The sequence below is a fragment of the Pseudochaenichthys georgianus genome, chromosome 7 (genome assembly GCF_902827115.2).
Source record: "Pseudochaenichthys georgianus chromosome 7, fPseGeo1.2, whole genome shotgun sequence".
Classification (NCBI taxonomy): Eukaryota; Metazoa; Chordata; class Actinopteri; order Perciformes; family Channichthyidae; genus Pseudochaenichthys; species Pseudochaenichthys georgianus.
In genome coordinates, this window is record NC_047509.1 from 20651215 (window position 1) to 20664694 (window position 13480).

The following is a 13480-nucleotide window of genomic DNA, read 5'->3' on the forward strand; positions in this document are numbered from 1 at the left end:
ATGCAAATGTATGTTTACCTCTAACCTATGCTACCATAAATCTATTTCTGAATTTAATAGTTTAAATTAATGTCATATACACAAAGTTACCAACAAAATGTTGATTTATCAGGAAGTTTACAAGAAAGAGTTTAAAACAACACCCTCAAACAACACTAAACACAGTGTAATGTTATTCAAGATGCTACACTCCATATTCAAAAATATGTTCAAAATCTAATATTTTTTTCGTGTATACAAAAACTGCCAGTTACCAGCAGCATTTTCAAGACACCTTTTTTTCATGTGCTTTAAAAGTCAGTCCCTTTAGTTTTCAAGTCATTACTTTGAATTCATAACTACATCTTTGAATTTTTAGAAAGCTCATCAGATTCCACATTGAGTTGTATTTTTGCTCCCATTCCCACATTACATAAAATAATACAATATTGGAAGAATATTTCTGTCCCTAGGCAATGTAATATGCTAAATAGAAACACTCTCAATTAAATATTTGACACTTCTTTCTGGGTTACTGACTGTGCACCTTTAAACGAGAAGCTTAGTATCATTTCCCATAGTTAAACACATACAGGAAATATTTACGATGAAACTATTTGAGCAAATAACTGGAAAACACAAAGAGTACACTGGAGTTTCTGGCTTTAGGCTAATACTTTAGTACAGTTGCTGCTTTGCATCCAATCACAGTGCAACATGCAAATCGAGCAGGTGTCACCAGGGAGGGACTGAAGAGGAAACGAATATTTCGAGAATAACAGCAGTGTGCCTGTCAGGTGTCGACAACATTGAGCAGGCACAATGGACTAATGTGTCTTGGAAGAAGGAACTTCAGAATAATCAATAAATTAATGGCGAGATCAGATTGCCAACCTGCCTGTATTTCTCAGTGATGACAAAGTTATGGGTGTTGAACGTGATCACAAGAGTGTTTTTGATAAACCGGAAAGTGCAACGCTGTGACTGAGAAGCGCCTCTCCAGATGGAGACGGATCTGCAGCTGGAGTCTACTGTGTGGGTCGGGAGTAAAATATACCGGGCAGTCCTGACAGGCTGGCAATTCAACTGGACCGAGCTAGACAAGAAGAATCGCGACAAGAAAACAAGTAGGTGGCTTTCTTTACTCCATCTCTCCAAATGTCCTCCCTATAAACACGTGCTTTTATTTATGTTTAAATGTCATTTCTGAGCAGAGGTGGCATAACAGAGTGATGGCAAACAAACCTTTGGAAGTAGGGAGGACACTTGGAGACACCATGAACAAAACACCTTACGTGTTATTTTGGACAATTACAGTGAGGGTTTAATTAAGCCCATAGCTCTGCAACACGTGAAGAACAAGTTGAACAGCACTAACACGAAACACAACCTGCTGACAACACTGGCTAATGGAGGACTAACACACCTCCTGGCATGTTGTTTTAGCACCAAAATGCTTCCGCCCACACACACGCAAGACCGGGGGAAAATCTTGCACTTAAAACAAGACACTTGTGTCACTTTTTTACAGTGCAATGCCTTGTTTTAGATATGTTTTACAAATCAAAAGCACCTAAAAGGATGCAATGATGTTTACACTTGTTACCTTGTAGAGATATCATCCTCATCTTATGTTTTTTAAGTAAATAGCTGAAGTATGAAATATAAGGTACAAAACCGTTGTTAATAGACCTTCATTTAGGCAGATATTTGTTATTAATAGGTGGGATTATTAATTCTGATGTGTGCCAGTGATTCATAGAACTTTGAAAATGAAGTGGAATTCAGTCATCATTAATATTTTAGTTATATCTCTGCATTTCCTTGACCTTGAGTGTGTTAGGATGCAGCCACTGTTATGTTACACCTTTGCTTTGGCCCCCTATTGTCACATGTACACGTATCTGCTCTAAAGAAGGTCTAAAGGACTTTCCAGTAAATGTTCTATTCAATGTATGCAAAGAAGCCTGTCTGCTGAAGTCTGTGCTGTGTGATTAAAGTTTCAGTGCCTGTGGCTGAGGTGGTTGGAGTGGAGGAGGGTCGGGTGGAGATCCTGCCCCAGAAGTTAATCGACGACACAGACAAAGTCTTTACAGGTGGGTTCAACTTCTCATGCAACACTCTCAGATATCCCAAAGAAACCAAGGCCACAGTCAAGGCTTAAGTAAATAATAACCATATTTTACACAACCATGGAGTTTAAAAATGTATTCAAATATGTGCCTGTGTCTCCCACATGGCGGTATCATGGTTTTACAGCATTTTCAACATTTATCTACAGTTTTCTACGTGAAGCGCAGCAGCACTGGGAGCTCTTATGGGTTACTATGGACACTGGGCCGAACCCAGTTCAGCGTCCCCAGTCGGGTGCTCAGAGACCAGTGGACCAAACACCTTAGAGCTGCTCTCAAAACTCACAGTATGGATGGATATTCAAAAAGTCATATTCCAATCCTCCAGAGTGTTTGTGGCTCTCAATAACATATTTGCAAATGTATTGTTCAGGTCCAGTGAGGCCTAACAGGCTGTTAGTGTTTATCAACCCATATGGCGGGAAGAAGAAAGGAAGAAAGATCTACCACTCTCTGGTTGCCCCTCTGTTTGAGCTTGCTGGCATCAGCTGTCATGTTATTGGTAAGAAACAACAAAGAGGTGTTGCATAGATAGATTATGTATTCTTTAGTAATCAGTAACTAATGCATTACTGTTTTTTGGATATTACAATGGTAAACTTTGTCTGTATTTTTTTTAAACAAAACTCATATTTGAATATGTCTTTTATTTAGAGTAATGTTAAAGCAAGGCCTGTCTTGATTACTAGTTTTACTGGACAATATATTGTCCCAAAAGTAATAAAACATATTATTGTTATTTTAAAACCTTTTAATGATTCTGAAAAAATTAATATATATATATATATATATTAGGGTGGTCCTTACAATTGAAAGTCGGAAAGTCTAAGCTCCAACCCCCAGAATTCATTTTATTAGTCAAGAAAACTCTCCTGGTGAATTTTTTCCTCAATCTGACAACATTTAACCCTCCCTCATCGACCTTGAAGTTTAGCCTCAGTTGCAGGCCGTGGCTGCTGGTGTTGCAGCCCAGGTCGATGAGGGAGGGGTACATGTTAAACTTCAAGGTTGATGAGGGAGGGGTACATGTTGTTGGAATTTGAATACAATTCACCAGGAGAGTTTTCTTGACATCATAACAAATTCCGGTGTTTGGAGCTTAAAATAAATGAATTTGAAAATGTACATGGCACTAAGGACCACCCTAATATATATATAAAAAAAAGAAATATAAAAAAGGTGCAAATAATAATAATAATAATAATAATGATATCTGTCTATATGTGTAATCCTAACATTTATTTTGCAGTGACAGAGCAGGCAAACCAGGCCAGAGACCATCTCCTGAAGAAAGACCTGACAGGCTTTGATGGGTAAGAGTTATAACAGTTTCAGAGCAAACACTGTGACATTATCACCAGTATTACAGCTAAGCTCTCTTGGAGGTGCTTCACAACAGAAACTCTTGTGTTTGTTTACAACAGTGTGGTGTGTGTGGGTGGGGATGGCATGTTCAGCGAAATACTCCACGGTTTGATTGGGCGGACACAACAAGAGGCAGGCCTTTGTGAGAATGATCTCACTGTCACTTTACAGCCCTGTCAGCGGCATATTGGCATCATCCCTGCAGGTAATGACACTGATATTAAATGCCGTTAAATCAGATCACACGTTTACTATTTTGTTGTTTGTTTCAGGATAAAACAAAAGTTTGCTTCCATCTTTTAGTTATACTGTTTCTCAGAGATCAGAAGTTGCACGCCACCATGATCTTGAAGGATAGAATAATATATAGTATCATAGTATCCAATGATCTTAAGAAAAAAGAGAGCATGTTGTGTTATCATAAAAGAAAGGTTGTTGTAGGCTTCCTTTAATTATAGCAGTAACACATTCATCTTCGACAATAACAAAACAAAACACGAAGCACTTGTTGAGTTAATTTAGGCCTTGTAACTAATTCACCAGCACTTACTATGGTATGATCTAGTTTGAAGTGAATATATCAGCACTTTCCTTGTTGTTCGGAGTTTGATTCTTTATGGTTTTTGCGCTTATTGTAAGTCTGAAGCTGAATGATTTGTAATATGTAATGTACATTTGTCTCTACTGTAGGCTCTACAGACTGTGTGTGTTATGCCACAGTGGGAGTGATCGACCCTGTTACTTCAGCTCTGCACATCATCATTGGTGAGGAAGGATTTTCAATAAAATCTCAAATACTCTCAAAGTACATACATACATCTTAAAATACTTGAACAATTGTGTCAACTCTGAGCTCCAAAGTAAAGCCTGTATGCCGCTTTCTTTTCCCCACAATACCTTGCAGGAGACTCTCAGCCTTTGGATGTGTGTTCGGTCCACCAGGCGTCAGGTCTGGTGCGTTACTCTGTCTCTCTGTTGGGCTATGGCTTCTATGGGGACGTACTGGCTGAGAGTGAAAAACACCGCTGGATGGGACCTCTGCGATATGACTATTCAGGTGTGGACTGATGATTCATTTACAAAAATGACTGCATACTTATTTTGCACAAGACGCTGTTTGATTCTCTGTGTCTATTTCAGCTTTCAGCTTGACGTTAAATGTATTCTGTAATTCTTACTCACATGACTAATATGGAAGGAACTCATATAACACAAACCACATTCCCCACATATCTGGTCTTTTAAAAGTGTTGTTGACACATGTCCTGTTGTGCATTTCCTCCTAACCGTATTCCTCTCTTTATCAAGGCACAATGGTGTACCTGAGCAACAGAAGCTATGCAGGCATAGTTCAGTATCTGCCAGCAGACCCGCTGCTCTCCAGCCCCAGAGACAGAACACGCTGCCTCTCAGGGTAAAACACCAACTGCTAAAAAGAAATGACACAAAGAAAGAGTACAATTAGTAATGAACACAAAACGGACTCTAAAAAATTAAATCATGACATGCATATCGAATGATACTCTATATCTGCAATGAGAAGGTGTTTCACCTTAAAACAGCGTGGGAGTATTTTCTTTACTTATCTATTCATTATGGATCCCTGTTTATTAATTGAGTTTCAAGTATTATGTGATTGTGAAACAAACGTCTCCAAACAACACCACCACAGTATTGTTCTTATGTCGCAGTTATTTAACTTTTATTATTTCAACTTTGAATTGACTCTTACTGGATCACAAGTGTAATGACCATGAAAAGACGAGTGTAAGGGGTCGTTTTGGAAGAAGCCAATAATAACATGAACTGCTGAAAGCTTGTTTTTCTTTTTGGATACCTAATCTTACTCCTAGGAAATACATTTGTTTAAAAATAATGAGGTTTTCTATTAAAAGTTTAAAAGTGAGACAATTCATTGAAAAGGAAGTCGTTTAAAGAAAGTGAGTAAACCTTACACCTGTGCAATGAGGAGAGAAAGTGTCCCTGAGAGTAGCATCATTATTAATAAAGCACCACACTGTAATTGCTACCAGCCGCAGCAGGGACATGGTGTTGGGTGCACCTTGAGGAGGGAAGAGACCAAGCAGGAGCAACTTGATCTATGAAAGATGAGACTCCTGTTAGAGAGCACCCTGTCTCGTCTTTGTCTGAGGCTGCGGCCTCTGGCTGTCAGCAAGTGCTTTATAAGGCTGTTATGAATGGGTGTCAATGGTGAGGAGCGTGTTCCAATTATTTGTGTTGCTGTTGTGTTTAGGTGCAGTGTGTGTTCCAGAAGCACAGAAAGACTTCTTCCCCACTCTTCAGACGCTGGCTCCTTATACAGCTCCCACTACAACCAGTTCGGTAGTGACTCAGAAGGTAAACGCACGCACGCACGCCACGCACGCACTATTTGTTATAATAACAAAATCATGTCTCCCTTTATGTGTCTCTCTAGGTGAGTGGGTGACTGTGGAGGGCAGGTTCAGGTGTGTGTCTCTCACTTGCATGTCCAGCTCGTGTCCCAAGAGTCCTCTGGGCCTCTCTCCCTCGGCTCACCTGGCGGACGGCACTGGGGACCTCATCCTGGTGTGGGACACTCACCCTCTGGGATTCCTCAAATTTCTCTACAGGCACACAAGCACAGAGGATCAGGTAATGGCAAATTCCCATTGACTTCTAGTTGGACTAGTACGTTTAAACACTACTTGACCCCGATCTCTGCCCCTTCTCTTAGTTTGACCTGCCGTTTGTGGAGGTCCACCGTGTGAAAGCCGTCCGTTTCTCTCTCCCCCCCAGCAAAGAGGAGGAAGAATATGAAGAGATTGGAGGGTCGAGTGGTGGGATGGATGAAGAGGAGAGAAGCTATATTGAGACTGTTAGTAGGTCTGGATCTCAGCAGCATCTGGCAGACAGAGGCCCGGGTAGAGAAATGACCAACCTGCAGAAAACAGGAAACCCCTTCCTGTGCGGCCTGTGCTGCAGCAAAGCTCCTGCTGTGTCCGTGTGGAACTGTGACGGAGAGATACTGCCTTCCACAGAGATCCTCAGCAGGTAAGAGTTCAACTAGTTTTTTGTTGTTGTTGCAAAAAGTACTGTATTATCCTCTTACAGTATCATATTGTTACTCATCTTAGTCATCAGAGGTGGGAAGTAGTGGAGTACAAATACTATAGGCCTACTTAAGTAAATGTTTCTGATATCAGTACTTTACTCCACTACTTATTTTTGACGACTTTTTACTTTTACTTCTATCACTTTTAACACAAATACCTGTACTTTTACTTCTTACATTTTCAAAACAGGTTTGTTACTTTAGTTTTAATCTGTGTTTGGTGGCGGGATCATTATTATTTAGAGTCATTGCGTGCCTATTGATTTTAACACGATCCGTGTATCCATCATTTCCTGGTCTTCTCTAAACAAGAGCGACCAATGAGAACGTTGTCATGTTGCCGTTGTTCAGCATCGAAACATTCATTAGCTAACAATGACATTATTGTTCTATTAATATAAAGGTAGGTCAGTTACTCTTTAAAACAGATGGTAGTTACGGTTACTTTTAACTTAAGTATATTTCGAAGCCCATACTTCTTTACTTTACTTGAGTAAAGAAGTTTAGTCAGTACTTCTACTTTTACCAGAGTCTTTTTAAACACGAGTATCTGTACTTCTACTTGAGTAAAGGATTTACTTTTGCCATCTCTGTTAGTCATCAATACCAACAGAAAACCAAATAGCTCACTGAATATTAAGGATGATTGTTTCTGAGCAGTACAGTTTTTTACCGTGTTCATTTCTCTTAGGGTTCATGGCCAGCTGGTGCGTCTGTATGCGAGAGGCATCGAGGACGGAGCCGCCGTGCACTGCAGCGAAGATATTGAAAGGGGATGCACACTTCAAACATAACCTCACTTGCATTTGGGAAGATGACAATGGGAATGTTTTTAAAGCTAAGCTATTTTGTGAACTGAGACAGCCTTCAGTCTGTCATGGCCAAAGAGTTCCTAATATTTCAGGTTACCTCAAATGTCTTCTCTTCGCAAAAATAAAAAATAACTATTTATTCTTTTATGAGTTAGTTGAATACTAAAAATGGAAACACTATTTAAAGACATGATACAAATATCTGAGTTCACGTTCCCATGGCATGTACAGTGTTGTTGTACTAGCCAGCAAATCTTATTTATTTTACGAGCTTCCATAGAATAAAAACACAATTATAAAAAATGACCAGATTCCTTTTTATGCTTTATTTATCTCAACAAACAGACATTGTTCAGTGAAAATCAAACAACACGTGAAAGAACAAATAAAGCAGTCCCAGATGAGAAGTTGTTAAAAAACATGTTTGCTTCACTTCCCACGGTCCTCTGATAGGATCACACACGTTCCGCTATTGGTCAGTGTGTTTGTAGCCAGATAGGCCATGAACCTAGTAGAGACGCACATAGGTGACAGGAACCAGCTTCAGTATGTTGCAGGGGGTCAAACAAATCTAACAGCTATTTAAAGTAAATGGAAGTGGTGATGTTAAAACGTATTCATACATTGTGACAGATTAACCGATACAAATGTTAGTAAAGTGTATTTTAGATTGTGATCTTATCCTAAAATACCTACCTGAAGGTTAAAATTGTTTCCTTTAAGCGTCACCTGTTCTTCCTAGTACAAATAGTGACATTCATTGGCATCATGGTGTAGTGATGACTGTAAACACAGGTGTGCTGATAGCAGAGAACAGGTTTATCTTCTAAAACATTAAAATGAACCTACGAGTCAATATTGATCCCATACTGCATCCATAAAATAAAGGTCAACAATCATGTAAGTACAACTCGCATATCTCAGGAACATTGTGTAGGATTTAGTTGGATGTTAGATAATCTAATCTACGGTGGCCTCCAGATGACCTTAGAAATGCCAAAGGCCCTCGCTAGAACCAGTTTTTGGTTTGTTCTGGGCTACTGTAGAAACACGACGGTGCAACATGACCCAGTGAAGAGAACCTGCTCCCTATGTACATATAAATGTTTAGTGATCACAAAAACATGATGATCACTAGTTTCAGTGATTAGGCACCAAAGAAAACATACATTACAACAGCCAATATAAACCCCTATGAATCCTACACACCAATGACCTCGGTGTTTGGTGATCAGTCGGCCTACTGTTAAAAGAAAAGAAAAAGAGCAGGTGTGGTCAATATAATTTATTTCATAGACATTTTTGATTTACAGGTGAACACTCAAATCAGACTCATACAGTTATTACAGTTATTGCTATTTCCACATTCATTTTGAGTGATTTAGGATAAAAAGCAGTGGCATTTTTAAACATGCAGACAAAATCAACACACAGTAGTGAGAGAAGGCAGTGCACTTTATTGTTTGTAAATGTGTGGTTGTTCATGAATGTGTGTGTGCGTGTGTGACAGAAGGCATCATGCTGTGTGGGGCTGCACCCACTTGTATTTTCCCTCATAGCGGAATCCCACCCTCTTCACCAGGTCATCCGCCTCGCCCGGACCACGACTGCCAACAAAGAAACAACAGGGGGAAGAGAAATGATCACTAAAATGGAAAATGCACTGTTCATTTATTTCTGTCTCATGAGATAGACACATTATGTTACCTTCCATATGTGTAAGGGATGGGTGGCTTCTTCTCTTCCTCTATTTGGTGGAGGAGGGGGGTGAAGATCCTCCAGGCCTCCCGCAACTCATCACTGGGACAGAAAGCAGAGCAGTTAAAAAAAAAAAGACCACATTAAATAAAAATAAATAGACAATAAACTATGACAGTTAATAGTTAAACTGACCTGCGGACAAAGTGCATCTGATTTCCACAGAAGACGTCCAGTATCAGCCTCTCGTAAGCATCCGGGAGCTTCACGTTCTGGAAGAAGATGGCAGCCATTTAAAAACTGTGAATACTTGCTTATTTCAGGTTCAGTGATGTTTCTTAATACAAATTAGTAAGGAGACTTAAACTATATTGCAATTCACCAAGTATGAGATATGGTGGAATCGGTTGAAATCTTTTAGGCAGAAAATAGAATTCAACCATAAATTGGCCAACTTTAGATTTTTAACAAACTTTTTTAAGGTTACTAAGTGACGTTCCCTTTACTTTTTATTTATTTTCAAACCATCTACAGTATGTCACCGGAAAACATTGAATAGGTGTCAAATGTCACCTAAATTGTTTTTGTATGTTGAAGAATCATTTCACTTTTGAAATGACCAACATATCTGGAGAATCAAATGACAAAAAGTACATAAAGTTTGCCTTTACTCTTACGGCCCCTACACACGGCGGCGTGCATTGCCGCTTCAACGCTTCTGCCCATTCACTTAGAATGGGGTGACGTCACGCTTCGCCGAACTGCATTGTGGGAGCAAAGCGTAGCTTTTCTCGCGGTGCTCGCTGCAAAAGTAGAGCAATGTTCTACTTTTGAAGCTTCTACGGAGAAGTCAGCCAATCGAATCATATGCCAGTACAAGCTCTAGCCAATCAAACCGCGTGCTTGTGTGTCAGGGGCGGGAGATTCATGTGATTGGTTGTTGGTCGAGTTTCAGCCCCCCCCGCCGGCAAGCGACAACGCACGCCGCCAAGCGACAACGCACGCCGCCGTGTGTAGGGGCCGTTACGATACCTTTTTCTTTTATTTCTACATATTATTTATTGTATATAAATGAAATGTGCATTGTTGGAGGGAGCCCAAGATTCAAGATATTAATGTTGTATATTGTTGTGCATATGATAAACTTGAAAATAACTGATAGAGGGCGAAAAGCTAAATGATGACGCACGATGGATCCTTTGAGAAAGGTGCAGCACCTTGTATCTGCTCCTGTAGGTGAGGTCCAGCTCCGTCTCCTCGGGGCTGAAGTAGACCCCCGGCCTCTTGGTCATCATCTTCAGGTAAATGGCTTTGTCCGGCTGCACCCGCACCACCAGCTCGTTCCTCTGACAGTGCTCGGCAAAGATGTCTCCCGGCACGTCAGTGAACTGCAGACGCACCTCTGCCTTCCTTTCGTTCAGAGCTTTACCGCAGCGCAGGATGAAAGGAACGCCTGGTGGGGGGAGAGTTGATGAGAGGACGCCAAAGAAACTGAGAAAATCTGGGGGAGGTGAAGACTAAGACAAGTGATGAAAAAGATAATAAATGTTTTCACTCACCATCCCATCTTTCATTCTGGACATAAAGCACCGCTGTGGCAAAAGTTGGCGTGCAGGACCCTGCTGGTACAGTGGGATCGTCAAGGTAACCCAGTTTGGACTGACCCTCCCCCTCAGGGTCGCCCACATACTGGCCGAGCACCACATCTGATCCAGTAACAGGAGCTATACACTTCAACACCTTCACCTACAGTTCATCAATGGATAAAGTGTTGGATCGTCAACGATGCTCTCATGGAATTTAGACAGAACATGTTAAATCTTTCTGTTCAATCAGTCATTACCTTCTCATCCCTCACGTCGTCGGGGCTGGTGGAAGCAGGTTTCTCCATGGCGACCAGACAGAGAATCTGCAGGAGATGGTTCTGCATGACATCTCTACACGAGGAACAAGAAGTAGAATCAGCACAAGTGAAGGCTCTAGTGTAAAAATAACATTGTATTAATTGTTTTGACTTTTATTAAAATGTAATGGTCCTCACCTAATGATACCAAAGTCATCAAAGTATCCTCCACGGCCCTGAGTGCCAAAAGGCTCCTTGAAGGTGAGGACCACACAGGCCACACTGTTCCTGTTCCATATGGGTCCAAAGATGCGATTTCCAAACCTGGCAATGAGAGAATAAGACATTTGTAGAATAAACCCTCCAATACCAGTGACACAGGAAGGAAGAGATAATGAGAAGTAATTAAATAGAATTAATGGTGCTAAGCATTTCACTAGTGGTATAGTGCTTAGGAATGTGTGCATTGAGTTAGCTACCTGAGCACCATGAGGTTCTGGACCATCTCTTTGCCCAGGTAGTGGTCTATGCGGTAGATCTGGTCCTCTGAGAACAGGGAGGAGAGGTGGGCTGACAGCTCCTGAGAGCTCTGGAGGTCTCGTCCAAAGGGCTTCTCCACAATCACCCTGCTCCAGCCTCTGTTTCACACACATAGGCCATTAGAGCAATGTTGATGAATAGCAGGTGAACCATCGTTGAGTAAAACAGACACTGACCTGGAGCTCATGCAGTGGGTTCTTATATTTGTGCTGACATGTTTGTAGACAGTGGGGGGCAGAGCCAGGTAGAACAGTCTGTTGGCGTCGGATCCCCCAGGAAGAGACAACAGATGAGAGTTGAGTTGGGCGAAAGAGCCGTCATCGTCATACCTGCCGCTCAGGTAGGAGTTCCTACTGAAGAAGGCTGAGAGACTCTCACTCTCTTCATCAGTGACCTGAGGGAAATGACAATTATTCCAAAAATACAATCAACAATCCTTTCTCAGATAGCTAACAAGGTAGCCTCAGATTTTCTACCTTCATATAAGGCAGACATGCTGTCTTGATGTCCTCCACAGTCAGCGTAGACCGGGCGAAACCCACAAAGTGCGTGTCATCTGGGAGCAGGCCATCTCTGAATAACCACCTAGAGAAGGGACAGTCGAAAAGCAGGGATCCAAAGGTCAAACTCCTCAGGATAAAAAGTGACCAAAACAAATAGTAGAGCTTTGGTGTTTGAGAAGAATTCTTACTTACCATAAAGTTGGATAGATCTTCTTTTTAGCCAGATCCCCCTATTGAAGTGTACACTTGTTTTTAGATCTGATCAAGAACTCCTTCAGATAACAATGTGGCTGAAAATAATCCATTATTAAGAGTCCAAAGTGTAAGTAAACTTCACATGGGGTCATGAAAAGTGGGCGGAGCTGTTGAGTCACGGTAGAACTTTGAACATTCCCTCTTTGCAGGACTGTGAGACTTCAGATTATTTCTAGATTGCTGGCTTCAGGAAGGGAAAGAAACTATTTGGGTGACAGGAAAAACAACTAGATGATGGAACTAGTGCCGGGATTAAGACCAACAAAGGCAAAAGTAGATGCAGCACATTTCAGTTAACATGAGCTAACACTGCAACATTCCCCAGGTCAATAGTTTTCTGCAAGGCTTTGTGTCAACTTTATGGTGGGCATGTCACTTTATACAAGCAAACAAGACAATTTGTAGACTTTTAAACATGTGAAAGAGAGCATTTCCACAGATACTTTTTAAATCGGGTTAAAGGAAGTGAATGAGTAACAATGTTAAACCGAGGAAACTGCAGTTATTCATGTCGTGTTGTAAGAAGTTGAGAGGTTGTACTCACAGAGGCTCCCAGGATGATGAATGTGTGTGTGTTGGAATGAGAGGACTGCTCCTCTCCATAGAGCTCCCTCCTGAGCTGTCCAAACACCTCGGAGCGAGTGAAAGGCTCAGAGCTCATCTTCTGTCCCATCTGTTCTGCGGCTGCAGTTACTGTGGCTACTCTCATTCCCCTACACACTCAGCATGGGGACATTTCAATCGTCATTCTTGCCTTGCAGAAAAAGTCAGCAAGTGTATGCTGCCACCTATTGCTGCGAAGAGGTATTGAGAAAATGTGACTGCTTCCTTGTGCAATAATGTTGAGTATCCTCTCTCCAACCTCTATTGGACTGCAGTTTGGGCGTGAAGACAATTCCACCTATGAAATTAAATCTAAGGTATTTAGATCCGGTTTGTCAACCTGAAGAAGTCCTACCTATTCATCTAAACTTACATTTCAGGTCTGTCAGACGTATAACAATTGGCAAGAATGTTCCTTCCTCCTAAACCACACCTTGGACAAATGTTGCGTAAACATTAACAGAAGCCTCTGACTGAGAAAGCCCTATGGCTTTGTTGCAGAAAGAGTTATCATCAGTACATAGCCTCTGCCAACACAACTTTTACAAGACAGTAAATTAAGTCATGAATTATGGCAGGCCATCTAAATCCAAATGACTATATGTGAGAACCACAGTGAGTTCATCATTATTTCATGAGATCACCCGGTAAATCAA

General features: G+C 41.1%; 2 protein-coding genes across 4 annotated transcripts; one reads left to right on the top strand and one right to left on the bottom strand.

Moving 5' to 3' along the window:
* The first annotated feature begins 764 nt into the window (after positions 1-764).
* On the top strand, positions 765-7680 carry LOC117449892 (ceramide kinase). The gene is made up of 13 exons (XM_034087797.2): positions 765-1106; positions 1980-2075; positions 2261-2398; positions 2485-2613; positions 3361-3424; positions 3536-3681; positions 4167-4241; positions 4381-4533; positions 4785-4890; positions 5731-5834; positions 5914-6110; positions 6193-6509; positions 7262-7680. Exons 1-13 carry the CDS (start codon positions 983-985, stop codon positions 7362-7364), a joined length of 1752 nt encoding a protein of 583 aa, XP_033943688.1. The 5' UTR covers positions 765-982; the 3' UTR covers positions 7365-7680.
* Positions 7681-7730: 50 nt separating this feature from the next.
* LOC117449893 (glucose-6-phosphate 1-dehydrogenase-like) lies at positions 7731-13181 on the bottom strand. Of its 3 annotated transcripts, none has more exons than XM_034087798.1 (13): positions 12766-13181; positions 12159-12196; positions 11940-12048; positions 11640-11857; positions 11403-11561; positions 11122-11247; positions 10924-11017; positions 10640-10826; positions 10298-10533; positions 9276-9352; positions 9090-9182; positions 8924-8989; positions 7731-7890 (listed from the first exon to the last, which is right to left on the bottom strand). In XM_034087798.1, the coding sequence occupies exons 1-13, from the start codon at positions 12928-12930 to the stop codon at positions 7812-7814; spliced, it is 1647 nt and encodes a 548-aa protein (XP_033943689.1). In that variant the 5' UTR covers positions 12931-13181; the 3' UTR covers positions 7731-7811. The 3 variants fall into 3 exon arrangements, with proteins under 3 accessions (XP_033943689.1, XP_033943690.1, XP_033943691.1); XM_034087799.1 differs by lacking the exon at positions 7731-7890 and adding an exon at positions 7897-8625; XM_034087800.1 differs by lacking the exon at positions 7731-7890 and having other exon boundaries at positions 8653-8989; positions 12766-13179.
* Between the last annotated feature and the right edge of the window lie 299 nt (positions 13182-13480).